General features: G+C 41.9%; 1 protein-coding gene and 1 long non-coding RNA gene across 2 annotated transcripts in view; one reads left to right on the top strand and one right to left on the bottom strand.

Annotated features, from left to right (window-relative positions):
* Positions 1-26,283, top strand: part of LOC121700216 — a 1,725,899-nt gene that overhangs the window by 1,058,447 nt on the left and 641,169 nt on the right. Inside the window, 6 exon segments of the mRNA XM_042083025.1 lie at positions 1,473-1,646; positions 2,114-2,287; positions 2,846-2,891; positions 2,894-3,024; positions 3,574-3,619; positions 3,622-3,752. Coding sequence (XP_041938959.1) covers positions 1,473-1,646; positions 2,114-2,287; positions 2,846-2,891; positions 2,894-3,024; positions 3,574-3,619; positions 3,622-3,752 — 702 coding nt within the window.
* On the bottom strand, positions 19,552-24,372 carry LOC121700299. Its single transcript, XR_006027163.1, has 5 exons — positions 24,266-24,372; positions 23,729-23,806; positions 21,866-21,922; positions 19,999-20,140; positions 19,552-19,809 (listed from the first exon to the last, which is right to left on the bottom strand). It is a non-coding gene; the product is annotated as an uncharacterized LOC121700299 (long non-coding RNA).

Here is a 26,283-nt window from a genome sequence, read left to right as displayed (position 1 = left end):
ACCCTTATCAATAGGTGACTGATGAGATTCATGTTAGCATATATTCATTGGCGACACAATTAATATTGGAGCTATTTCACTGTCGCAGACCCAGACGTGCTTGGTAGCCTAGACTACGTAGTCATAGGCCAACATGAGACTTAAGCCCCCGTGTCGTCATGACTTAGGTTAGCCTATGTTCTTACTGTTATTATCTGTAGGACATATTGTCTGTGGAACACAATTGTAGGCTAGGCCTATATTTAATTTTCAGTAAGCTTATATATCAATGATAAAGCTTCTTTACTTTTTGGTGTAATTATTTAGTTTTTTTTTTTTTTTATCTATGTAGGCTATTTCTTTAATGTTACATTATTATTTTGTTAATACATGGAATAAATCACCACAAACACACGCGACTGTAGCCTATGGGCTTCTTCTGTAGCCTACCCGGCTTGCGCAGCGTGGCTAACAACGCCCCTAAAACAAGTGTAACCGTCGGCTCCTCGAGGCTTATTACTTAAAGGGTGCAGTGAAATGGCGTCATCTGGTGGTCATACAATTCACCCGCTCTTGGACCCGAAGTGCAGGAGAAGTGGATATTTAACCACGCCATCCTTCAGGTCGCAGCGACACGTAGGTGTACTTTATGTGCTGTGTCATGCTGCCATCTAGTGGTTGTGGAATATTTAACACCCATTATAGTTCTGGGAATAGATGTGCCCTCGAATAAATGTTGTACTTTGTTACAAATTATATGGGTAATCCATCTGATAAATTGTGTTTTTCTTTTTATACTTCGTACCTTTATAAATTGAAGTGTATCATTAAGGTACCTTTTTCAATGTCATTACTCTGACATTCGACATTAGTCGACCATAAATTTGGGCAATGGGCACATTGTTAGGGGTTGACACTTTGCATAAGATTTCTCCACATTACTTGATCCAAATTCTGTGATTTTTGTTGTATAAATGTTGTACAATTATGTAGTTTCGTATCAAAGTGGAATGGTTGTTTTCATAAGTCAGCGGCGTTAGTTTGAGCACATAATTGATGTTTTGTTTACATGTGTTCAATGTAAGTCAATGGGAGCCGGAAATACATAAATAGCGGCGTCCAAAGAATCTTTTGCCGGATAGCGAGACAGCAGTCTTTCTTTGGTGCGAAATCTGAAGCTGTAGAGACGTTACTGCTGGTCAAGCACATTGTTGGAAATGTGCACTTTATTTTCTGTCCTGTTGTGCGTTGCTGACAATGTAAGTGATGATTACTATAGTTTGTTGACACTGTTAATCTCTTTAGTTATACCTTTATATGTCAGACTGCCGTTTAGTAAGTGTAAATGACTGGAAACATATTAGCATAATTGCCGCGAATGTGTGGAATGTTGCAATATTTAGTATGTCATTTATATGTGTGTGTGTGTTGTATAATTAGAGGTACAGTATGTGAGTGTAGTAATCAGATATGTCATCATGTGTTGTCTCCAGGCTGCATAGTTGTTCCCTCACAGAGAAGAGCTGTGCTGCGATAGCGTCAGCTGCTGGATCAAACTCCTGCAGTTTGAAGGAGCTGAACCTGAGTAACAATGAGCTTCATGATGCAGGAGTTCAGCATCTCTCAGAGCTCCTCAAGAATCCCCACTGCAAACTGGAGAAACTAGAGTGAGTCTGAACACACAACAACAGATCTGTGTGTGTGGGGAGAACCCAGTGATGAGTGAGTGCTTGTGTTTGTTATAGCCCTTGATGTGTGTGTTTGTGTCTTTGCGTGTTTATCTCACATTATGTGTGTGTGTGTGTGTGTGCTACAACACCCCGACACCACTGACTGCTGACTCTCTCCTTGCTGGCTCCCTGTAAAGTGAGGGTGAGAGTGTGAGTGTGTGTGTGTGTGTGTGCACTCCAACACCCTGACTCCACTGACTGCTGACTCTCTCCTGTCTGTCCCGTTTCTGGCGCTCACTCTCCACGCACGCCTCGTCTCCTCTTCTTTAGAGGCTTCATTGAGATCTTAACAGTGTGTGTGTGTCTGTATGAGTGTGTGTGTGTGTGTGTGTGTGTTGTATAGTTAGAGATACAGTATGTGAGTGTAATAATCAGATATGTCATCATGTGTCATGTTTCTCCAGGCTGTGGAGTTGTTCCCTCACAGAGAAGAGCTGTGCTGCGATAGCGTCAGCTGGCAGATCAAACTCCTGCAGTTTGAAGGAGCTGAACCTGAGTGAGAATGAGCTTCATGATGCAGGAGTTCAGCATCTCTCAGAGCTCCTCAAGAATCCCCACTGCAAACTGGAGAAACTATTGTGAGTCTGAACACAACAACAGATCTGTGTGTGTGGGGAGAACCCAGTGATGAGTGAGTGCTTGTGTGTGTCATAACCCTTGATGTCTGTGTTTTTGTGTGTGTGTGTTTGCCTTTGTGTGTTAATCTCACATTATGTGTATGTGTGTATGCTACAATACCCTGACACCACTCACTGCTGACTGTCCTGTCTGGCTCCCTGTGATGTGTGTGTGTGTGTGTGTGTGTGTGTGTGTGTGTGTGTGTGTGTGTGCACTCCAACACCCTGACTCCACTGACTGCTGACTCTCTCCTTGCTGGCTCCCTGTAAAGTGAGGGTGAGAGTGTGAGTGTGTGTGCGTGTGTGTGCACTCCAACACCCTGACTCCACTGACTGCTGACTCTCTCCTGTCTGTCCCGTTTCTGGCGCTCACTCTCCACGCACGCCTCGTCTCCTCTTCTTTAGAGGCTTCATTGAGATCTTAACAGTGTGTGTGTGTGTGTGTGAGTGTTGTATAGTTAGAGGTACAGTATGTGAGTGTAATAATCAGATATGTCATCATGTGTTGTGTTTCTCCAGGCTAAGAGGGTGTTCCCTCACAGAGAAGAGCTGTGCTGCGCTGCGATAGCGTCAGCTGCCAGATCAAACTCCTGCAGTTTGAAGGAGCTGAACCTGAGTGCCAATGAGCTTCATGATGCAGGAGTTCAGCATCTCTCAGAGCTCCTCAAGAATCCCCACTGCAAACTGGAGAAACCAGAGTGAGTCTGAACACACGACAACAGATCTGTGTGTGTGGGGAGAACCCAGTGATTGAGTGTGTGTGTGTGTGTTATAACCCTTGATGTGTGTGTGTGTTTGTGTCTTTGTGTGTTTATCTCACATTATGTGTGTGTGTGTGTGTGTGTGTGTGTGTATGCTACAACACCCTGACACAGCTCACTGCTGACTATCCTGTGTGTGTGTGTGTGTGTATATGCTACAACACCCTGACACAGCTCACTGCTGACTATCCTGTGTGTGTGTGTGTGTACGCTTCAACACCCCGACACCACTGACTGCTGACTCTCTCCTTGCTGGCTCCCTGTGTGTGTGTGTGTGCACTCCAACACCCTGACTCCACTGACTGCTGACTCTCTCCTGTCTGTCCCGTTTCTGGCGCTCACTGTCCACGCACGCCTCGTCTCCTCTTCTTTAGAGGCTTCATTGAGATCTTAACAGTGTGTGTTTGTGTGTGAGTGTTGTATATTTAGAGGTACAGTATGTGAGTGTAATAATCAGATATGTCATCATGTGTTGTGTTTCTCCAGGCTAAGATGGTGTTCCCTCACAGAGAAGAGCTGTGCTGCGCTGCGATAGCGTCAGCTGGCAGATCAAACTCCTGCAGTTTGAAGGAGCTGCACCTGAGTGCCAATGAGCTTCATGATGCAGGAGTTCAGCATCTCTCAGAGCTCCTCAAGAATCCCCACTGCAAACTGGAGAAACCAGAGTGAGTCTGAACACACGACAACAGATCTGTGTGTGTGGGGAGAACCCAGTGATGAGTGTGTGTGTGTGTGTGTGTGTGTGTGTGTGTGTGTGTGTGTGTGTGTGTGCACTACAACACCCTGACACCACTGACTGCTGACTCTCTCCTGTCTGTCCCGTTTTTGGTGCTCACTCTCCACACACGCCTCGTCTCCTCTTCTTTTTTTTTTATATATATTTGTATTGAGCATCAATAATAATACAAAACATCCACAATGGGACAGCAAAATGACATAAAAACAATGCTCATAATTCCAATGTTTACCTTACCCCCACCCCGCCCACCCTTCTCCCATTTCTGTGGGCCCATCCCACAACCCCACCTGTCTCTGGGTATAACAAACATTTAAATAAAATAAAAACAATAAATAAATGACTAAATAAATGGAGCAATTAAATATCTATAAAAAATATGTATTTTAAATAATAAAATAAAATAATAATAAATAAATAAATAAATGAATGAAATAAATAGAAACAAAAGCGGGGTGTTAAGTTATGACAATAAAAGTTAGGAAAAACTCAGATATCTGACTCCTCAGGAACGATGTCTAAAGACTCTATGATGGATAGTAAGGGGTTCCAAATTCGATTAAAGCTCTTCAGGGAGCCCCTGAGAGAAAACCTCAGCCTTTCCAACTTCAGATTATATAAAACTTCCTTGATCCAACGATCATGGGATGGGGGCAGAGCTTGCTTCCAATTTAGAAGAATCAATCGCCTGGCCAGTAGGGTGCAGAAGGCCATGGAGTGTCGTGCTTTAGCTGAGAGGGTATTAATAGGTGAGATACCAAAAAGGGCAGAGAGGGGGTGTGGATCTGCCACAAAATTATAGGCCATTTGAAGAGTATCAAATAATTTAGCCCAAAAAACTGTCAGCCTTGGGCATGACCAAAACATGTGCATGAGGTCGGCAGGGGACTGGTGGCATCTGTTGCAAGCGTCAACAACATTGGGGTAAATTTTAGACAATCTATGATTGGTGTAATAAATCCTGTGTATGAATTTACATTGAATCAGCCCATGTCGGGCACAAATGGAGGAGTTATGGACTAACTCAAGGATATTGCCCCACTGGTCATCATTTATATTAAGCCCAAGATCCTGTTCCCATGACTCCCTCGTCTGCTGGGGGAATACTGAATTGATGCAGTCCATAGCACCGCTAATATGTGAAATATTCCCTTTCTGATTGGGGTTTGTCATAAGAAGAGTGTCCAGTAATGTCTGTGGGGGGAGATTAGGGAAATCAGGATAATGTTTGTTTCTGAACAAAATGCCTAACTTGAAAAAAACGGAAAAGGTGCGATGATGGTAGCTTAAATTTAGCAGACAGATCAGTGAAAGACATGTAGGTCCCCTTATCATAGAGATCCTTAACTGATAATATGCCACTATCAGACCAAAGTTGAAAGGCAGAATCCATAGTGGATGGTTTAAAATTGTGATTGTGGAACACTGGAGCTAAGGTAGAGGAACCTTGTAGGCCAAAGTGCTTTCTGAATTGCAACCAAATTTTAAGCGACTGAGTGACCACTAGGCTAGTGCTGACATTAGCAACAGACACAGGAAGCGGGGAACACAAAAATGACCGCAATGACATCTGAGTTGAAGAAAATTCCATTTGGACCCAGGCAGGTTGCAAGATAGCCGATTCAACGGTCCAGAATAACATTTTTTGAATGTTAGCAGCCCAATAATAATGTAAAAAATTGGGGAGGGCAAGCCCCCCAGCCCGCTTTGGAAGCTGCAGTATCTTTTTCCGCATACGCACAGGATTACCGGCCCATAGGAAGGTTGATATTGATTTGTCTAATTTGGCAAAATACTTTTTTGAAATAAGTACAGGGATATGTTGAAAAAGGTAGAGGAACCTTGGCAGGACAGTCATTTTAATGAGGTTCACCCTGCCAGCCAAGGACAATGGTAAACTAGACCATCTGCCAAAATCTTCCTCGACTCTCTTGAGCAAAGGAACAAAATTGTTGTTAAAAGTATCTGATAGAGACCTAGAAATGAAAACTCCCAAGTATTTAAATCCCTCATCCACCCATTTGAAAGGTGCTATATTATCTGGCAATCGCCCCGGTAAATTGTTAATTGCAAATAATTCACTCGTTCCTAAATTTAGTTTACAGTATAACCGGATAGTTGACCAAATTGTTTCAAAATGTTTAAAACTATTGGAAGAGAGGTAGTTGGATTTGATACGTAAAGAAGTAAATCATCCGCATACAGTGACAGTTTGTGTATTACTCCCTGGCGGGAAATGCCCTCAAATCTCTCCTCTGATCGTAACCAAATGGCCAGTGGCTCAATGGCCATGGCAAACAATAAAGGTGAAAGTGGACACCCTTGTCTTGTGCCACGGTGGAGCTGAAAAGGGGCTGAGACAATATTGTTTGTTTGTACAGATGCTACTGGAGATGAGTACAGCAACTTGACCCATGAAAGAAAACCTGGACCCAGGCCAAAACTTCCCATTACTTCAAAAAGGAAGTCCCACTCCACCCTATCAAAAGCCTTTTCGGCATCCAGCGACACCACTACTTCAGGGGTGCTGGGGCCAGGCATATTAAGTAAATTTAAAAGTCTTCTGGTGTTGTGGAATGACTGCCTGCCCAACATGAAGCCAGTTTGGTCCGCCGAGATGAGTCCCGGCAGAACATTCTGGAGACGGAAAGCCAAGATCTTAGCAAGGATCTTGTAATCTACATTTAGCAATGATATGGGTCTATAACTACTACAGAGTGCAGGATCTTTATCTTTTTTTCAGAGAAGAGTAATTGTGGCATTAGTCAAAGTTGGTGGGAGTTGGCCAAGTGACAAAGCTTCGTTGTACATGTCGCTCAGAACTGTGGAAAGGAGAGGGGCAAATCCTTTATAAAATTCAACAGTGAATCCATCTGGGCCAGGTGATTTACCACTCTGTAAATTAGTGATTGCATTCATTATTTCAGCAGCTGAGATTGGTTTAGCCAAATCTTCCACCAGCTTCTGTTCTATTCTGGGAAACTCAATGGTGTTTAATGGTTTATTCATACTGTTTTGAGTAGGATGATCAGATGCATATAGATCAGAATAAAATGTGGTAAATGTTTCATTTATGAGTTTAGGGTCAGTATGGATGACTCCTAAAGGAGTCTTAATACTCGGAATGAGCCTAGACGCAGCTGCAGCTCTGGCCTGTTGGGCCAGAAGCTTACCAGCCTTGTCCCCTGATTCAAAAAATCGTTGTCTAGATTTAAATAGTTGTGATTCCGCTTCCTGTGTAGTTAAAAGATTAAACTCTGTTTGAAGTTGTAGGCGTTTTTTATAGAGTAAGGGGTCTGGGCAGTTAGCATAGCTATCATCAATTTCCTGGAGCTTTTGTGACCGTTCTAATTGTCTGGACCTAGCCATTTTTCTAAGGTGAGATGTATAGGAAATAATATTACCTCTTAGGTACGCCTTAAATGTTTCCCACAAAGTTCGTCTTGACACCTCTGGTGAATCATTCATTTCAAAAAATAGTTCAATATTTGATCTTAAGGAGTCCACAAAAGCGTCATTTGATAGTAAATTTGAACTAAATCTCCATTGTTTAAAAGTGCGGTTGATATTTGGAAAACATATATCTAATGATGTGGGAGCATGGTCTGAAATAACTACTATGATAATCACATGAGTTTACATTAGAAAGCAGCCTATTATCCAAGAGAAAAAAGTCTATTCGTGAGTATGAGTGGTGAACATGTGAAAAGAAAGAAAATGTTTTTTTATCTGGGAATTTACTCTTCCATGGGTCAGTCAGGCCCAGCTCCCCTGCCATAGAAGCTAAGAGCTTAGCAGAGTTGGTCAGAGAGTGTGGTCTAGCAGAGGATCTGTCTAAATCAGCATGTTGTACAAAATTGAAATCCCCCCCCAATTATAAGGTGGTATGTTTCAACATTAGGAATTGAGGTAAAAAGCCTGGAGATGAATTGTTCGTCATCCCAGTTTGGTGCGTAGATACTAGCCAGGACAACCTGGGTATTGCACAACCTCCCTGAAACAATAACAAACCGACCACTTGAGTCAGCTATAGTGTTTTCTGGTTCAAATGGAATATTATTACGGATTAAAATAGCAGCACCCCTGGCTCTCACACTAAACTTTGAGTGATATAACTGACTGAATCTGCCCCTTTTAATGCGCTGAATCTCCCAACTGCGTAAATGTGTCTCCTGCAGAACCACTATGTCTCCCTTCAGATCCTGAAGATGTGACATAATCTTATTTACTTTAGTATTGTTATTTGCCCCCTTAACATTCCAAGATATGAAACGAATATTGTTCACTGATATGTTCTTATTTTCCATACACAAAGAAAAGAATCATCTTGTGATTGCAGAATGCAATATCTGAGTATTGACCCCAAAGAAAGAAAACAAGAAAGGAGAAAAAAAAAAAAAAAAACACAAAAGGGAGACAAACCCCCTGCCCCCATACACACACACGCGACTACGCATGTCCCCCTCCCCATCACCCACCCTCGAAAAACCCACATGCAACACAGCATCTGATGCACCCTTTGCACAACAGTGCCATGTTGCTGCCATACGTTCATCAAAATTCTCCCGGGTCAGTCTTTCCTCCCGCTATATTCCCCGCCCCGCCACACAATAACGTTATAAAAATAGACTCAACTTTACACAGGTGCACCACTGAACGGTGGTGTCTGCTGTACTGCGCCAACAGGTCGCACATTGGTAATGTAAATACAGTAAGGGCCAGCTAAAAAACGTGTAGGCCTATCTCACAGGAACACAAACCAGAACATTATGTAGTAGGCCTATCCCTAATTCTATACACTTTGAACCTGCCAAAAGCTCCCTTCATAGCCTGGGCTGACGGTTAACAACATTGTACCCCAAATGAGCACGTTAGCTACTACTTAAAATAAAAGGGTTAAGTGAAAAGCAAACATTAACATTCACTAACAGTTATAGTGACAAACGCCAAACAAATGCCTTATGTAAATACACCCGTTAGAATAACTATTGCAATTCAGTCAAATCAACAGGAAAGTTGCATGTTCAGTTATCTGCTACCGTTAACCTACAGCCAATTTTGTCCATGTCAGGTGGAAAAACATTATATCAGCCTAGATAACGCTAAATACCGTAACCTGGACAAATAGTTGGAGCTTGACTTGGATCGATCATCTTCCATCGGAGGGCTTGGCTTCTGATATGTAGCCAAAAACTGCTGGGCTTCTTGCACCAATGAAAAACGCCGTCTATGTCCATCATCTGCCACGATAAACAGCCGCGCTGGATAGAGCAGTGAAGGCTTAAGATTGCGAATGTACAACTGGTGCATGACCTCCTTGTACTCCGCACGTTGCTCCATTACTTCAGGACAGTAGTCATCGTATATGTATATCGGCTTATCTCTATATTTTAGTTCCCCTCGCTTCTTGCGGGCAGCCCGTATGACCAAGTCCTTAGTCTGGAATTTATGGAAACCGATAACCACGGCTCTAGGTTTTTGCCCCTCAGCTGGTTTGGGTTTGAGTGCTCGGTGAGCTCTGTCAAGCTCTGGAGGGGAGGAAAGCACGTCTTCTCCCAGCACATCCATCAGAAAAGTAGAGAAGAACGATGTGGGTCGTGTGCCCTCGACTGCTTCAGGCACTCCAATAAGACGCACGTTGCACCGTCTACTTCTTCCCTCTATATCGGTGATCTTAGCTTTCAGCTTGGCGTTATCTTCAGTCATGGTGGTTATCGTTGCCTCCAAGGACTGGAGCTGGTTCAACCCAGACTCCAGATCAGAGATGCGTTGTTCATGGTTGGTCACCGTCGTCTGCAATCCGTCTAACTTGGAGTCAATGACAGCAAGTTTATGTTCAAATCTGACGGCTAGTGAGTCAGGTTTGGTCAACAGGTCCGCCCGCAACTCAGCTAGCATGTTAGCTAGAGTAGCATTATCAATGTCGGAACTGCTAGCTAAAGTTGTCTGCTGTTCAGACTTTTTCGAAGATTTGCCAGGTTTAGATGACCTACTGGTCGGCAGAACTTGTTCAAGCAAAGTGAGGTGCCTTATTTTCGCAAAGTTGAGTTAAATTACATGAATAAATGGTCAAAATCTAAAATGTGTGGCGGGAGCCCGGAAAACACCACTTCTCCATTCCGCACACCAACCGGAAGTCCTCGTCTCCTCTTCTGTGTTGAGGCTTCATTGTCCGTCCGTGCGTGCGTGCGTGCGTGCTTGCGTTCGTGTGTGTGTGTGTGTTTTTTTTTGTTTTTGTGTGTGTGTGCGTGTGTGTTTGTGTGTGTGTTTAATAGTGTGCAAACTGGAGAAAGTAATGTGACTGTTGTTAACACATTAGTAATCATTTGTCCTCTAGAGTGGATGTTGGTAGCCTCTGCTAGCAGCTCTCACTCAGATGCTGCAGAGCTGCACCTCAGAGACAAAGTCCAGCAGGACCCAGGAGCACAGCTGCTCTCTCTGGACACTCGCACGTGAGTCTGGTGGACAACGGCACACATACTCTGTGTGTCTCTCCCACACACACACACACACACACACACACACAGCAAATAGTCTAAAAATTCCCATTTCAAAATGGAGATCAGTATAAAAATATCACTTATGTGCTGGGTGACGAGTGTCATGTATGCAGGTGCAGAGCAGTGGTTCTCAGTACAGTGTACGAGTGTCTGAAGTCACTGGCAATAGCAGTTCAACAGGAGCTTGCTCTGGTTCAGATGGCACAGGAAGTAGCTGTTGTCCATGTATCAGTCTCACAGCCTGAGAGAATAGGCTGTCTCTGAGTCTGGATGTCCTGGCAGCCACACTCCGCTACCAGACGCGCCAGACTTCATGAGGATGAAGAATTTGTGGGTGGGATGGGTGGGATCACTGATGCCATTCTTGGCCCATTTAAGGAGCCTCTTTTGGTATATGTCCTGGAGTGACAGGAGAGCCGCCCAATGACCTGCTGGGCCAGCCTCACCACCCTCTGCAGTGCCCTCCTCTCTTGTGCTGTGCTGTTGCCCAACCACACAGCCATGCAGCAGCTTAGCACGTGCTCTACAGTGCATCTGTACAAGTTATTACACAGCCATGCAGCAGGTTAGCACGTGCTCTACAGTGCATCCGTACAAGTTATTACACAGCCATGCAGCAGGTTAGCACGTGATACAGTGATTCTGTACAAGCTATTACACAGCCATGCAGCAGGTTAGCACGTGCTCTACAGTGCATCTGTACAAGTTACTACACAGCCATGCAGCAGGTTAGCACGTGATGCAGTGCATCTGTACAAGTTATTACACAGCCATGTTGCCCAACCACACAGCCATGCAGCAGCTTAGCACGTGCTCTACAGTGCATCTGTACAAGTTATTACACAGCCATGCAGCAGGTTAGCACATGCTCTACAGTGCATCTGTACAAGTTGTTGAGGATTTCAGGTGTCATGCTGAATCTCTTTAGACATCACAGGAAGTACATCCTCTGATTGGCTGTCTTGGCCAGCTGTTCCGAATTCTTAGTCCACCTAAGGTCTTGACACACTCCACTCTCTCCACCTCTGAGTCTCCAATTAGTGGTGGCAGGTGTAGTTGGTTACCCCTTCTCATGTCCACCTCCATCTCCTTGGTCTTGTTGATGTTCAGTGTGAGGTTGTTAGCCTCACACCATGTGACCAGTTCTGCCACCTCCCTCCTGTATGCTGACTCCTCATCGCCCGTGATGAGACCAATGACTGTGGTGTCGTCCGCCAACTTTATCATGATGATGTTGGGCTGGACAGCGACACGGTCATGTGTGAAGAGGGTGTAATAGGACTGAGTATATGTTCATGTGTGAAGAGGGTGTAATAGGACTGAGTACGTGGCCTTGCGCTGTTCCAGTGTTCATGATGAGGGTGCTGGAGGAGTGGTTTCCAAGGCAACCATGCTGTGACCTGGTAGTGAGGAAGCTCAGTATCCAGTTAGGCAGCGTAGAGAGACTCAGGTTGTGCAGTTTGTGTATGAGTTTATTGGGGATGATGATATTAAAAAAGCTGAGCTGTGGTCAATAAAAAGCAGACTAGCATAACTGTTTAAATTAAGCCATTTGCCCCAATGTACATGCCCCCAGAGTGCAGCGCTGTCTGTAGTAGACTGGTGATGGTGTTTGTTTCTGTAACAGACTGGTGATGGTGTTTGTCTCTGTAGTAGACTGGTGATGGTGTTTGTGTCCTTAACTCATTGAGTGCCAGCTTTTTTTTTTTTAATTACGAAACTAGACACTCTAACACACCTTATATGTGATTTTGGGAACTCTGTGATGAATGGAAATGAAATATATGACGATCGAAAACTCATGATCTGGACATTTATCTGGACATTTAATCTTAAAACTCTGTTTTTGATGGTTGCCGCTTTGGGTTGAATCAGTGACACATGCACGTCAGGTCAAAACCAGGCCATTTTCGTGGGTTTATCACTAGGTGGCAGTCTCACCAGGTCTCGCAAGGTCACTTCCCGGAAACGTTACAGGCAACACTTCATATTTCATCAAAGACGCTACATCTCCATTTCTAGAAATAAAACCGGGATTTTGATGACAACTATCATTTCTTGGGATTTCTTAGGAACAGAGGCATGTAGAAATAAACGGTTTGTACCCACTGAGAGCTTAAAGTCTCACCTTTCAAACAAAAGATTCCATAGTTAACAAGATGACTCGCCAATGGAACATAATGGCACTAGTTCTTTTCTCTGAATAAGCAATAAGAAAAAAAAGCGAAGCGGTCATATAGGGATTGTCAAAGTTTTTTTTTTTTTCTCCCCCCGATTAAAAAACACGTGTGTGTGAAGTATCCAAACAATGATAACGCTTTCATTATGGCTGCTTTAGCCACAGACCTTGAGCTACTGTACAGTGGGTTGGGTTCCATTTAGAAGTGTCCACTTCATTCACCCTTTCCGTGATTCACACAGCTACTTGAAATGTATTACTACTGATATGCAAAACTATTAACTTTTCGCCAAGAGGTGGCAGCTTGATACTGTAAGGTGTAAGCCATTGGTTCCAAAGGAGATTTTATTTGGGTCGCTAGAGGCAGTTTGTGTTGTGTAATAGGCCTAGCATAGGGCCTACCTTATATAGCTTATAGTTTGTTAACAGTCACGGTTTTGTCATAACTCCCTCTATGCATTTTTGAACTAGCTCTGAAACCGGGGGGCGAACACGTCGCAGGGGGGGGGCGCCAGTGCGTGGATATCTCAATCGCAAAATTAAACAATATTTCTATCGGGCGCCTACCATGGACTAGGCTGGGTGAAAGATTGCGTCAAAAGATTGAGCTTGGTCTGGCGAAAGCCAGACTAACCATGGACCTCATAGTTGCAAAATGCAAGGGAACATGAATCAGCATATTATTTGCACAAACAATAACGGACAGTAGCCTAGCTCTTCAACTTTGCCTGTTAAAATGTGTAGGCTATGAACAGTCTCGCATTTCATGAAGGCCCTTTTGGACTTGTCAGTTATTTGTACCACTGGGTAAAACGGCATTTTGTTTTAGACTACTGGTATTTAATTTGTGCATTGACAATAAAGCTGAATATCATATGAACTAGATGACTAAACTTATGCATATGTAGAAGAAGAAACATTCAGAAAAATCCGTGACATGACCTCTCTTCTTGATAGCTGTTGAAAACTGCATGGAACTGACAGGGATTGTTTTGTTTAATAATAAATAAATACATTATGCTGCTACCTTCTGCTTTTCCCAAATACAATGTAGCCTACAGGTGTACCTTTCATCAGTCTAGTTGCAATGGATGGACTGTGATGAACTGCCCTACTTGTGATTGTTTAGAGATTTTAAAGGTTTTATAACAATGCTACAAATTTTTTGACCCAGAAACAAATCTATTCACCTTTGCAGCGCCAGTAGGCTACTTTGTGTGCGGAATGTGTGCAAACACACATTCCAAACAAGCATACACAAGTTTCAAGAGTGGGGGATGGAGTAGAAGATGGAGACAAATTCATTAATATGATTTATTTTCGCCGATTGGATGTGCAGGACTGAGCGGCGGTCATATTTTGTATATTATTTTATAGTCAGTGTTTGTGTATGATGCCAATGAAACACTCTTTCGGACATGGAATAAATAATATAACTGCCTGTTAACTGAGCTAGCTAGCTAACGTTAGCAAAGTAAACGGAAAGTGAATGGGAACGGCTAGTTATGTTCGCTAGCTAGTTAGCAGCTAAATAGCAGCTTTGGTTAATCTTATATATTGTTGCAAACTAACCTGAAATAACATACGTTCAGCAACTTTGTGGTAGTCTAGTAGTTCTAGCACAGCCGATCCTACTGATCGGGGTTCGAACTGGCAACCCTCCGGTTACAAGTCTGAAGCGCTAACCAGTAGCCTAGGCCACGGCTGCCCCATGTTCGGTTAGTTTATCAACCGTCTCTGGGTCTAGAGCCTTTGAGAACAGGTGGTTGTGCACCAGAGCTTTGCTGAGACGTTAACAGATCACAAATACATCTATTTTTGTCTTTATTTGTTTCGTTGGGAAATACAATTTCAATGTCGGAATGTTAGGAAGACATGTGGCTTGTAGAAAATAGGTTCATAACTTACATCTCTGAATGTAGTGCTAAGGGATTGGTCATAATCCGAGACACTGGACCTCCCGCTAGACTCCTAAAGGAGCGTGGCGGTTGCGAACCCCACGCTCAGTGTGCCAGAATTGACCCTCTTATGAATCATCTCGCTTTATCAACCGTGAACCGTCTCTGACTGTAGTATGCTCTAAATTGTTCTATCTATGGTTTAATGGCAGAATGACATTCTAATCTTTGTATTGCATCATAATAACATTGTATTCTCTTCTTCTCTGCATTGTATTCTTCTCTTTTGGATAGCTGGGATACATGTAAACATAGAGTAAGTTTTAAAGTCCGCAGATCCAAATGTCTGACCTGGGAGCAGGACAAACAAACGACCAGAAAAAAAAGAGAAAAAGTCCGCTTCAACCAGGGTTTTCTGCTTCCACTTGTTTTTATTTTTCCGTGACGTTTCGGGTAATCACCCTTCTTCAGACGTGTCGTCACGGAAAAATAAAAACAAGTGGGAGCAGAAAACCCTGGTTGAAGCGGACTTTTTCTCTTTTTTATACATGTAAACATAAACACAAACAAACAAATCCCTAACTGCGTATTATTTAGGTACTTACTTGAAAGTCACAACCTCTGTTAGCAGATTAATTTAAGGCTTACAGTATATAGATCTTAGCAAATATGGTTTTGGGAAATGCACCTCTAGTCGGGAGGAGGTTATCAGCTAAGACTTCCGGGCTAGATCGGCACAACAAAACGCGATTGGTGGACACAGGCCCTTAGACTAAAGTGGTTAGTGCAGCTTAGCCCCTCCTCTGACAATGGCGCCACCTTTTGTGGGTGTAAGGAAATTATTATTATCATTGCATAACCATTTGTGTAAGCAGCAGGGCTTGAAAACGAAATTATAACGTTCCGTTCTGAACGGTTCAGGTAGGCCTATGTTTAACGTTTTCGTTCTTGCATGCGTTCCGCCACCAACATATCGGTCCTGAACCGGTTCGGAAAGCAAAATATCGTTCGTTCTTAAAGTTCCGGCAGTGTTTGGCGGGCCTATCAAGTCTATTTTTGTGGACTTTACCTTAGAATAGACATACTCATTATTTCCTCTTGATTTAGCCTATACCGTAACTATGCCCAAAAATAATAAATCACAGGCGGCATCCAAAAACATTCAGATGGGCTATCCATCCCATAGCCTACAGACTTACTATAGGCCTAACCTATGCCTATAAATAATTTCTTATCAAAAATATTTCTGGATACGTGCTAAACTCCTTACCTGGTTGTAGCCTACCTGTTTATAAACGAACCTGTCTGTTGCTGACAAGGCCTATCTCAAATTTCCCGTTTAACTCTTCTACATAGAATAGGCTATAATTGCGCAAACATTTCAAATCCCGACTTTAAAACGACAAGGCGTGGACAGGCAAAATAGGCTATTACGCATAGGCTACAAACAATTTCCAAATCAGTTTCAGTAGCCTACGCTACGAGCTGGCCTAAGATCCGAAGTGGCAGACGGATAGGTTACATTACAACAGCAAGACAAAATATACACATTTGGACCAAAGGTCCATTTATTCGTTTTTTTTTTTTTTTTCAAACTGCAGAAATCAAATTATTAGGCTGTTCGCCTACAGTAGTTGGCTACATAGCGGCTTGTTATCTCACATTAACAGTGTAGATGCGGGCTTGTTTTTCGCACAACCGGAAATAGTCTCCCTGACATAGGATATGCTTTTGCGAAATGTTCTAAAATATATAGAGAACGAAAAAAAAACGTTATTAACCGGTTTTGTGGATTTCAGGATAACGTTTCTGTTCCGGAACAGTTGAAGACCATTTTGTTTTCGTTTCCGTTTCTCGTAAAATTCCGTTCGTTTTCGGTTTTCATTTTCGTTCCTTGAACCGGTTCGGAGCCCTGGTAAGCAGAAATACTGTTGTGCTGAGTTTTAAAAACAGAGTTACAGTTGAGTGTGCACTCAGTCAAACGGGAACCGCACCCTGTCTGTGTGCGTGTGTGTGTGTGAGATAAGAGGAACTCACAGCGGAGTCGCTATGTCTTGCTTCCTGTTTTCTTTGTCCATCTGTACAATAAAAGACACAGCTTTGGGCTGCAGAGTCAGAGACTGATTGTGAAAGGGATTCTCCCTTACACTAGCAAGCTCTCCTCTCGGTACCAGAGTTTGTGGGCAAAGCCATACTACGTGTTGTGGTTCTTGTATCTATATGTTGAGGTTAAATTCCCTGACAGTGGGTATCCCTTGACCTCGGAGACACATCGTACAGGGACTCTCGGGACAGATCCGACTCATGCCTGACAATATTCTTTATTCTTTTTGTTTCATTTGTAGTTGGATTTTTAATACAATGTTTAGGTGTCCTCTACGAAGGAAGTGTTTTTATGTTGCTTTTTGTGTAAGTTCTTCAATAAATCCTTTGTGTTCGTTTAGAAGACATACAATATAGACGGAAATGCATTTGTACTACGCCACCGCCTCTCCCTCACAGCTGTTGAAAACATAGTGTACTATACAGTTATTGCATAGGGTGTAGGCCTAGTTAAAGTGAATTCCCTAAATTATAGAATAAAATACATTTCCACAAAGCAGGTTGGACATTGTTTCTGCATTTTGAAATCATCATCACTCTATGGGGATTGATGGCGAACAATTCAGCCTGTGGCATATGTATTTTTCAGACAATATGCAGAATCTTTTCACTTACGAATGTACACGATTGGCGATATATTTTGCCAGCACGCCTCCCTAGCTTATTGTTTGCAACTGTGTTGCACCTAGCAGTGATCTAAATGTTATAACCTGTTCCTGTTGTGTGAAATAAACCGCTCGAGATCGATCCATTTTGTAAAGGAGTAAAATAAGGCGCTAAATAAACGCCCTTTTTGTGGGAACGTGCATTGAAACTAAAGAGGAATGCCTGGCTCGACACTTTCACTCGTAAGTGAGCTTCGTGGCACCGTTTAACTCTGATTGCGAGTTTGGTATTTGTCGACCCAGGTTATCCAAAGAAAGCCTGGGTATGTCCATCATCCAAAGTATAACTGACCACCATGCTGGGTAGTAACTAGTGTTGACCCAAGCCATTTTGACACAAAGAAAGAAGTTTATTTAGTGTATTTCATACTCAGGGGGAATGTAATGTGCTTTACACAAACAAAAAGCAAAGCATAATAGAAATTAAAAGCACAAAAGGACAGTAGTACTTTTTAAAAAAATAGTTTAAAAAGTAACATACACAAAGTAGAATGATTAAAAGAAAGACACAAGGTAGAAGCTTTAAAAGACATTAAGAACAAAGTGCACGAAGTGCACTCGGTCACTTAGCAAAAAGAATTTCAGAACTGATTGGTCTTAAAATCTAGATTGGGAACTGCCTTCAATTGGGGCATTTTTTTTTTTATGTCATCCATCAGTTGGTTCGTACGGAGCCCCTAAGGGGACATGAGCAAAAAAAAATCTAAAGTTTAGTTTCATGTGCTCACCTGAAACTTTCATGTGAAAGTTTCACGTGAGCACATGAAACTAAACTTTAGATTTTTTTTTTTGCTCATGTCCCCTTAGGGGCTCCGTATAATGTAGGTTCCAGAGCTGAACCACATAGCAGGTAAAAGCTGTTTCAGCATGTTTAGTTCAAACAGTATGGAGTAAACAATCATTTAGGAATATTGTTTGGCTACAACAGAGACAACAGACTCCTAGACCCTTTACAGTTTAGGTTGGTTATTTAGTTCAGCAAAGATCCCCCCCAGTATGCTGATGATTTAAGCCATTCACTGCCCTTGCCCAGTGATTTAAGACCTGTAAGGAAAACTGACTCAAGAATCTTAGCCAAAGAGTACACCATAGTTATGAGTCTTTGGACAGAAGACAGAGTCTTTCATTAATGTTTTGAACGGAAACGTTCAATAAGGCCCTGTTGTTTGTGCATGATATTTTAATTGTGTGGAATGTTATCAATCTGATTTTCATGATTTTCAATTTGCAGAGTGGGTAAATGCAAATAGAATTAACTGATTTTGTACATTTCATCTTAAATTTATTTATACGCTAATGTAGTCCATGCATTGTTTCCCACAGGACAAACAAGTGTTTAGCATGAACCATTTGGAAGGCACAAATGCATGCCTAGTTTGAAATGCAGTTAATGCATAGCTAGTTTGGCTGACATTGCCATTAGTATACATTGTACATTACCTCACTTTTGGAGGCCAATGTATATTACTCTTAACCAAAGAGTACAGAAAAGGTTCTGAATCTTTGGACTTAAGAGTCTTTTTTTTTTTTTGAACAAAAAAGTTCAAAAGGGCCCAGTTGTTTGTGCATTTTATATTAATTGTGTGGAGTTTTATCAATCTGATTTTCAATCAGAGTTGGTAAATGCAAATATAATTATAGAATTAACTGATTTTGTACATTTCATCTTAAATTTATTTTTTAGCCACACACGAACAACAGGGCCCACCACATAGAGGCAGGTATATCTTGCAAAGATTTAGATACCGGCTTCAATAAACATCATCTTCAGTATGAACTAAAAAGACGACGCTGGTAGGGAATAAAACCTACTCAGGACTCTTAGCCAAAGTCTAATGTAGTCCATGGATACCATGCATTGTTTGCCACAGGCCAAACAAGTGTCTAGCATGAACCATTTGGAAGGCACAAATGCATGCCTAGTTTGAAATGCAGTTAATGCATAGCTAGTTTGGCTGACATTGCCATTAGTATACATTGTACATTACCTCACTTTTGGAGGCCAATGTATAGGACTCTTAACCAAAGAGTACAGAAAAAATTCTGAATCTTTGGACAGAGTCTTACATATTTTTTTTTTGAACAAAACAGTTCAAAAGCAGAACAGGCCAAACAAGTGTCTAGCATGAACCATTTGGAAGGCACAAATGCATGCCTAGTTTGAAATGCAGTTAATGCATAGCTAGTTTGGCTGACATTGCCATTAGTATACATTGTACATTACCTCACTTTTGGAGGCCAATGTATAGGACTCTTAACCAAAGAGTACAGAAAAAATTCTGAATCTTTGGACAGAGTCTTACATTTATTTTTTTTTTGAACAAAACAGTTCAAAAGCAGAACAGGCCAAACAAGTGTCTAGCATGAACCATTTGGAATGCAGTTAATGCATGCCTAGTTTGGCTGGCATTGCCATTATTGCCTTCCTTTTGACTGACCTATGTTTTCATAGCTAAGAACAAAAGGGCAAGCTGCCAGACCTATGAAAGCACATTGAGTCTCAATATTAAAACTGATGTGCAAAATGCCGACGTAATCCTAACATTTAATTGAAATTCAACCCCCCACACACACACACACACACAGTTTCTTCATCCCCGGATGTGGTTGAAAGCCATGTTCCAGGAATGATGGTTCATTACTAGTAGAAAACAAAATGCAGATGTAAGCAGCAAAAGTGTGGTGTGATTGTCAAGATATTTGAACCATGTGAAATTAAACAATAAAATTTTAGGTTAGCATGTTGCAGTTAGCTTTAGTTTTAGTTGCATGCTTTTGGCTTTAACTCATCCATATGAGCTTCAAATGTTCAGTAATTCTGAATTCTTACCTCTGGTAGTTAGCATCCTATAATATGAAATGCCGGATGGTGTTTCCAATGGCGTTGGCCGGTGTCCGGTTGGAGCCCACCCAACTTCTCCTTGTAGATGTATTGTTCAGATGTACAGCCCTCATCTTGGTGGACAGGGGTCCTGAAATAATATTTTATTAGGATATTTGATGTGCATGCTTATAACTGATAAATGAAGGGGAATTCTGACCGTTTTTAATATAAAGTAACATAACACAGTGTTATTTAACATAACGCAAACAACTAAAGTAAAAACAAAATAATTTACACTATTAGTGTGTAAGAAATGCTGCTAATTTGACGTTGTTTAACTTATTGAAGTATTGATAAATGGTGCAGTCACTTTAAGGGGCGCTGAAACTAAATGGTTCTCATAACATCCTTTGCCAACTCTTACTCACAGAGGATAAGGCTGATTCAACTCTAGCCTTGTTTGTTTATTACACGTTATTACAAGCAGCCTTCATTGTTAGGATATGGAAACATGTAATGAGTTGATGCTAGCTTGACATTTCTGTTTGCAATGCAAAGTACAGTACTGACAGCCACCTAGCTATCTGAATGGAATAGGCTATGTTTCAATCGGCATATGCTTCATGGAAATGCTTCGTTTAAGGAAAACGAATTATTGAAAAATCACCAACTCAATTCTTCAGAGGCAAAGTAGTCTCGGCCATGTTACAAATCAGTGAGTAGCCTACAGCCAATGTTAAAGAGCCCTCTCGCCAACCTGAGCTTATAGATAGTGAGGCAGTGGGAACTTGATAACTCCGCCACCTCTTCTAGCCTCCCAGCCAATGTTAAAGAGCCCTCTCACCAACCTGAACTTATAGATAGTGAGGCAGTGGGAACTTGATAACTCCGCCATATAGTGAGGCAGTGGGAACTTGATAACTCCGCCATAGTGAGGCAGTGGGAACTTGATAACTCCGCCATAGTGAGGCAGTGGGAACTTGATAACTTCGCCATATAGTGAGGCAGTGGGAACTTGATAACTCCGCCACCTCTTCTAGCCTCCCAGTCTTTGTGGGATTCATAATTTCCTTTCAAAGGTTTATTATTAAATAGGAGATACCAACAATGACAAGCCAGCTGGTGCCTCTATGTACAGTATCTGCCTCTTTTGCGTGCTCAAGATGCGCTCCAAATGACGCATCCTTTATCCTTACATGTTTGATTGATAACTCATTTGGGAATGTTTTAATGCACATATCATTTAAAAAAAAAACTATGACAACAACAACTAAAAAACGTTGTTTGCGTTGTTTGTTGAAGTGTGAGATCCGTGGGCTGATGCTTGGCATTAGAGCTTGATAAACTTGAACGTTACTTGCCTAACTGTTTCTGTGTCAAGTGTCGTAGCTGCGCTGTTGACGCAGCATTGGGTAAGCTAGCCTGTCCGACAGACAACTCACTCACAGGGTGCCCAACGGTATCAGAGAATGCCTAGATAATGCTGGCTTTAACAGCAGCCTGTCTTAGTGGTCTAAACAATATGAATAATATTAATTGAGCATGGTTTAAGAACAGCTAACAGCAGATGCACACTTTCATATATCTTATATGGAATTCCCCCCGTCACTTTGGCCCCCCCCCGGCGTAGTGCCCCTATGGACCGCATGTGTTGCATACACCTTTTTGCACCACTGGGGGTCACCGAGTACTTCTCGCTACAAAAATGAATGAAAGTAGCACAGCTTTGTAGCTGCCTGGCTGTGCTAGCCAGTAGCAGGACAACTCGAGTTAGGCAGCACAATTTCTTCACCCACTAACAGTACACTACACGGTGACTGCGAGCAAGGCTCTATGTTAAAAACGTCATATTTCCCCATTTAACAGCACTCACCGTTTCCCATGAAAATGCTCCAAGTGTTCCATTGACTCACTTTTTGTCAATGAATGCCTGTTATACAAGCAGAAAAACATAATACAATGTGTTAATAGGATGATACTTCAACTTGTTACAATGTATTTCCATCTGCAATCAGCTCTGTGAACTCTGGTGGGTGTGAAAGATAATTGGGCCTATATTACAATCCTTTATGCAAGAACAATGACAGGCCTCACAGATGTTACGTGGTGAACATACATAGGTGCCCATTGCTCAAATAGATGGTCATCTAATGTCGAATGTCAGAGTAATGAGATTCAAAAACTTACCTTAATGATACACCGCAATTTATAAATTAACAAAGTTTAAAAAGAAATATATTAGAAGAACAATTAGTAAGGAACTAAAAGATTTTTGAGGTCACGTCTTCCTACTAACATAATCTATACAGTAAATATTTCATGGCCACGAGATGGCGCCATGGCATTTAACTTTGGCTGATGTGAGCAAGCAGTGAAATGGCACCATCTAGTGGCCGTGCAGCACAATGGCGCAATGAAACATTTAATTTAACAGGGAATTACGGTAGAAAATGTTCCTTAGGCCAGTGTTTTTCAACCTTTTTTGTGCCACGGCACACTTTTGACACTTAAAATGTCCCACGGCACACTAACATCCTGTGTGAAGAAAAAATAAACATACCATAGCCTAAAATTTCAAATAATACAGAGATATGGCCTTATTATGGCTTCTATGCAAGACCTGCTAAATAAAACAAGCGCCCTCTGTTTCATTTGTAGGCGACTATATCTAATTTAATTGTTATGAACTGGATATGTGATGATTCTGTGAATACTGGATATGGGGCCCCCATTGTACAATGCCTGCATACCACAAATAGTGCAATCATACAATCAATGAGAGCATGTGGTTATAAATTCTTTGATGCAACAGTTGCTTTTCTGGACCAGTGAGTGATATTTGGGTAATTTTCTGCGGCACATCTGATGATCTCTCACGGCACACTAGTGTGCCCCGGCACAGTGGTTGAAAAACACTGCCTTAGGCCCTACTAATTATTCGTATAATCCATCTGATTGGTTGTTTTCCTTTTTAAACTTTGTTCCTTTATAAATTGTGGTGTATCATTAAGATACGTTTTAGAATATCATTACTCTGCCATTCGACATTAGATGACCATACATTTGAGCAATGGGTACATCTTAGGGACTGACCGTTTTCATATGATTTCTCCACATTGCTTTAAACAATGTATGCTATTCTTGCTGTGTGTATATATATATATATATATATATATATATATATATATATATATATATATATATATATATATATATATATATAGTACCAAAATGTAGTTTATAATTGTGTGAAATATAATAATGGTGTGAAATATAAGTGAAATGGTTGCTATTTTAAGTCAGCGGCATTGGTTTGAGGACATTTTTTCAAAGTATTGTTTAGATGTGCTCAATGGGAGTCAATGGGAGACGTAAATCTCAGACTAGTGGTGACCAAAGAATATTTTGCAGCGCGACAGGTAGCCTGGGAAAACCCAGACGAACTTCCAGCAAATTTGAGATTTGTTCTGCAGGTCATACATTTGTATGTATGTATTTACAAATGGATTTGCAGAATACATTTGTATTGAGAAGGGTCTGCTGTCAACCAGTTATGACAGCGATGTAGGCCAACTGCATATTACGCAATGACGTCATGCTGTTTGTCATAGGCCTAGTCTATATTCTGTAAGCAAAAAAGTGTTGGTTTACAATGATAAACTCCTAGGTTTAACTCTACCTTAAATATGAATGCTGTGTGTAAGCCGTTTGCCAAAATGAATGCAAAATGTCTAACCTGGTGAAATTATCCAGGGGAATTTTGTAGATCTCTCTCATGTAGGCCAGTCTTTCCCCAGCGATTCTTGTGCTTGTGCTGCAATGTTTGCAAACAAGGGATCTTAACGGATTATTTTTCTATAGGATAGGCTATGCTACAAGTCTTAAATTACTGTTTTAATGTCCAGACAGAGCTAATCAATTCAGCAAACAAATCGGACAAACTCGGCTATTATTCTTAGCAGACAGCTAGCCTACTTTGTTTAGGTAGGCCTACATTATTACCTAACCTATTCCACCGCCACTTAGCCTACCAATGGTTTTACTGAGACCAACTCGGTCTAGTCCGCAGGCTACTTACAGCCACCGAGACCTGGGCCTTGTGTGAGCAGCAGTAGGCTACCTGACTTAAACTACTGTTCATTAACACAAAACGTCAAAATTATTACTTGCATAAAATCACCAATTCCAGGTTATAAAGGGCCTATCAGACCACAAATGATACCGTTCCCTAAATATTTACCGCTCCATACGATTGCAGGAAATCTCTACTCACCAGACTACGCAGTTGAAAAGGGAGAAAATGGCGAACGTTCTTTCCACTTTCCACAGGTGTTCTAAACAACCGGAAGCATGTTGCACGTCAGGTAAGGAAAGGTGGGTGTAGAATGCAGTTGAGCCTGTTTGGAAATGAATGCAGATCAGAGAAAACAAAACAACTATCACCACACATGCACAATTTTCTGAACAACAGTAACCTGTTTGTTGTAGGCTAGGCTGCAGTGAAACCGTTTTGATTTGGTTTGAAAAGAACAACACTGTCAGTGAAACAGAATTAGAGAGAGAGAGAGACAGAGATGTGTGTAGGGCAAGCATTTGAAGCATAGGCTACAGATACAGACTAACAACAATGTCAGCTTTCTAAACTGTAGTAGCCTCTAAATCACCCTAATGTACCTTCATCTCAGAGCATTACCCTAAAGGGCATTAGTTTATTTTTTCTGTGAGAAAGAAACTTTCTGTATAGCAGCACATTGCTTCATTTTGTATTTTCACCACTAGGCCACTGTGGTGTTTATTTTGTCGTAAGTCGATTCCTTTATATTAGAGGCCTGGAGGAGGTGAGATGACTCAGAAGCAAGTGGCTAATCAGTAATATTTAATAATAGTATTTAAAATTCAGGTCAATCAGGTAAATTTCAGTAAAAAAAGAAAAAAAAAACGTGCAATTTTCAATAAGAAAGACAGCATACAAGTATATAGTATAGAAGTATATATACTCTTTTGATCCCGTGAGGGAAATTTGGTCTCTGCATTTATCCCAATCCGTGAATTAGTGAAACACACTCAGCACACAGTGAACACACAGTGAGGTCAAGCACAAACTAATCCCGGCGCAGTGAGCTGCCTTCAACAACAGCGGCGCTCGGGGAGCAGTGAGGGGTTAGGTGCCTTGTTCAAGGGCTCTTCAGCCGTGCCTACTGGTCGGGGTTCAAACCGACAACCCTCCGGTTACAAGTCCGAAGTGCTAACCAGTAGGCCACGGCTGCCCAAAGGGTGGAGGTGAGGAAGTGGGCTATTGTGAAGGTTGAGTGCCAAGCCCTGAACAAACGTAGCTGTTAGTAGGCAGGGGATCCGCTGCCTGAGGCCTTGGCTTGGACTTGTGGCCTGTCTGTACTAACGGTGCAATCCACAGTTTATGGTGGCAAATCGTAGCCGATATAGGCTTACTGTGGTGTAAACCGCAAATGTTATGCTAATGTAGGATCAGGGCACTTAACGGAAGGCTCTTTAGCCAGCGTTTTATTTCCAGAGGAGTGTTGTGTTGTAACAACATCTTCTGTTATATTCTGCTCCTTGCATGTTCACTCCAACACCACACTCGCAAAAATGCCTCTACATCGTACCATGCCGATTCACCAGGTGCAACACATAACCGGGTCCGTGTGGTTGACACTAATTGCATTAACAGTAGCAGTGGTCACAACATACTTGGCTCCACCGGAAATAAATGAGCTGGCTTAAATGTGTTCTGTGCCCATGGTCCATCAGCCCTTTGGAGTGACCAGGAGGAGTGTCCCGATGTCCACATTAATATGCGGCAGTCTAGCAGTAACGGCTTTCACTCTCAGCACTTGTGCGCTGGATCATCTGAATCCCGATCTCATTCCAAAACATGTCCGTGGCATATAGTATCGGGCCCGCACAGCACAGGAGTATGGCACCGTCAAACTATAACTTCCTTAATTTCCCCCATTCATTCTCTATGGCGAGTCTTAACAGTACACATGTAATACTCTTTTTGTCCACTGGTGGTTGTTTTGCCGCTGTTTCAAGTTTGCCATTGAAAACAGAATGAAATGTAGTCCTACCTGCAAACAATGTAAGATAAGCATGCTGACTGCATCAGTGCTCAAAGTATTCTAAAACTCTACCAGTTAATTGATAACAGGCCTCACTTCTGTTCAAGTCATATTTCTGGGGAAATTATTTCTATTTTTATCACTCGTTCAAATGTTCATACAAAGACAGCAGAGTTCACACAGTTTTCACCAGGTGAACTGGTGGTTATTT

Source organism: Alosa sapidissima, chromosome 24 (genome assembly GCF_018492685.1).
Source record: "Alosa sapidissima isolate fAloSap1 chromosome 24, fAloSap1.pri, whole genome shotgun sequence".
In the NCBI taxonomy this organism is placed as follows: domain Eukaryota; kingdom Metazoa; phylum Chordata; class Actinopteri; order Clupeiformes; family Clupeidae; genus Alosa; species Alosa sapidissima.
Note: the sequence above shows the minus strand (reverse complement) of the source record. Positions and strands in the feature narration are given on the sequence as shown.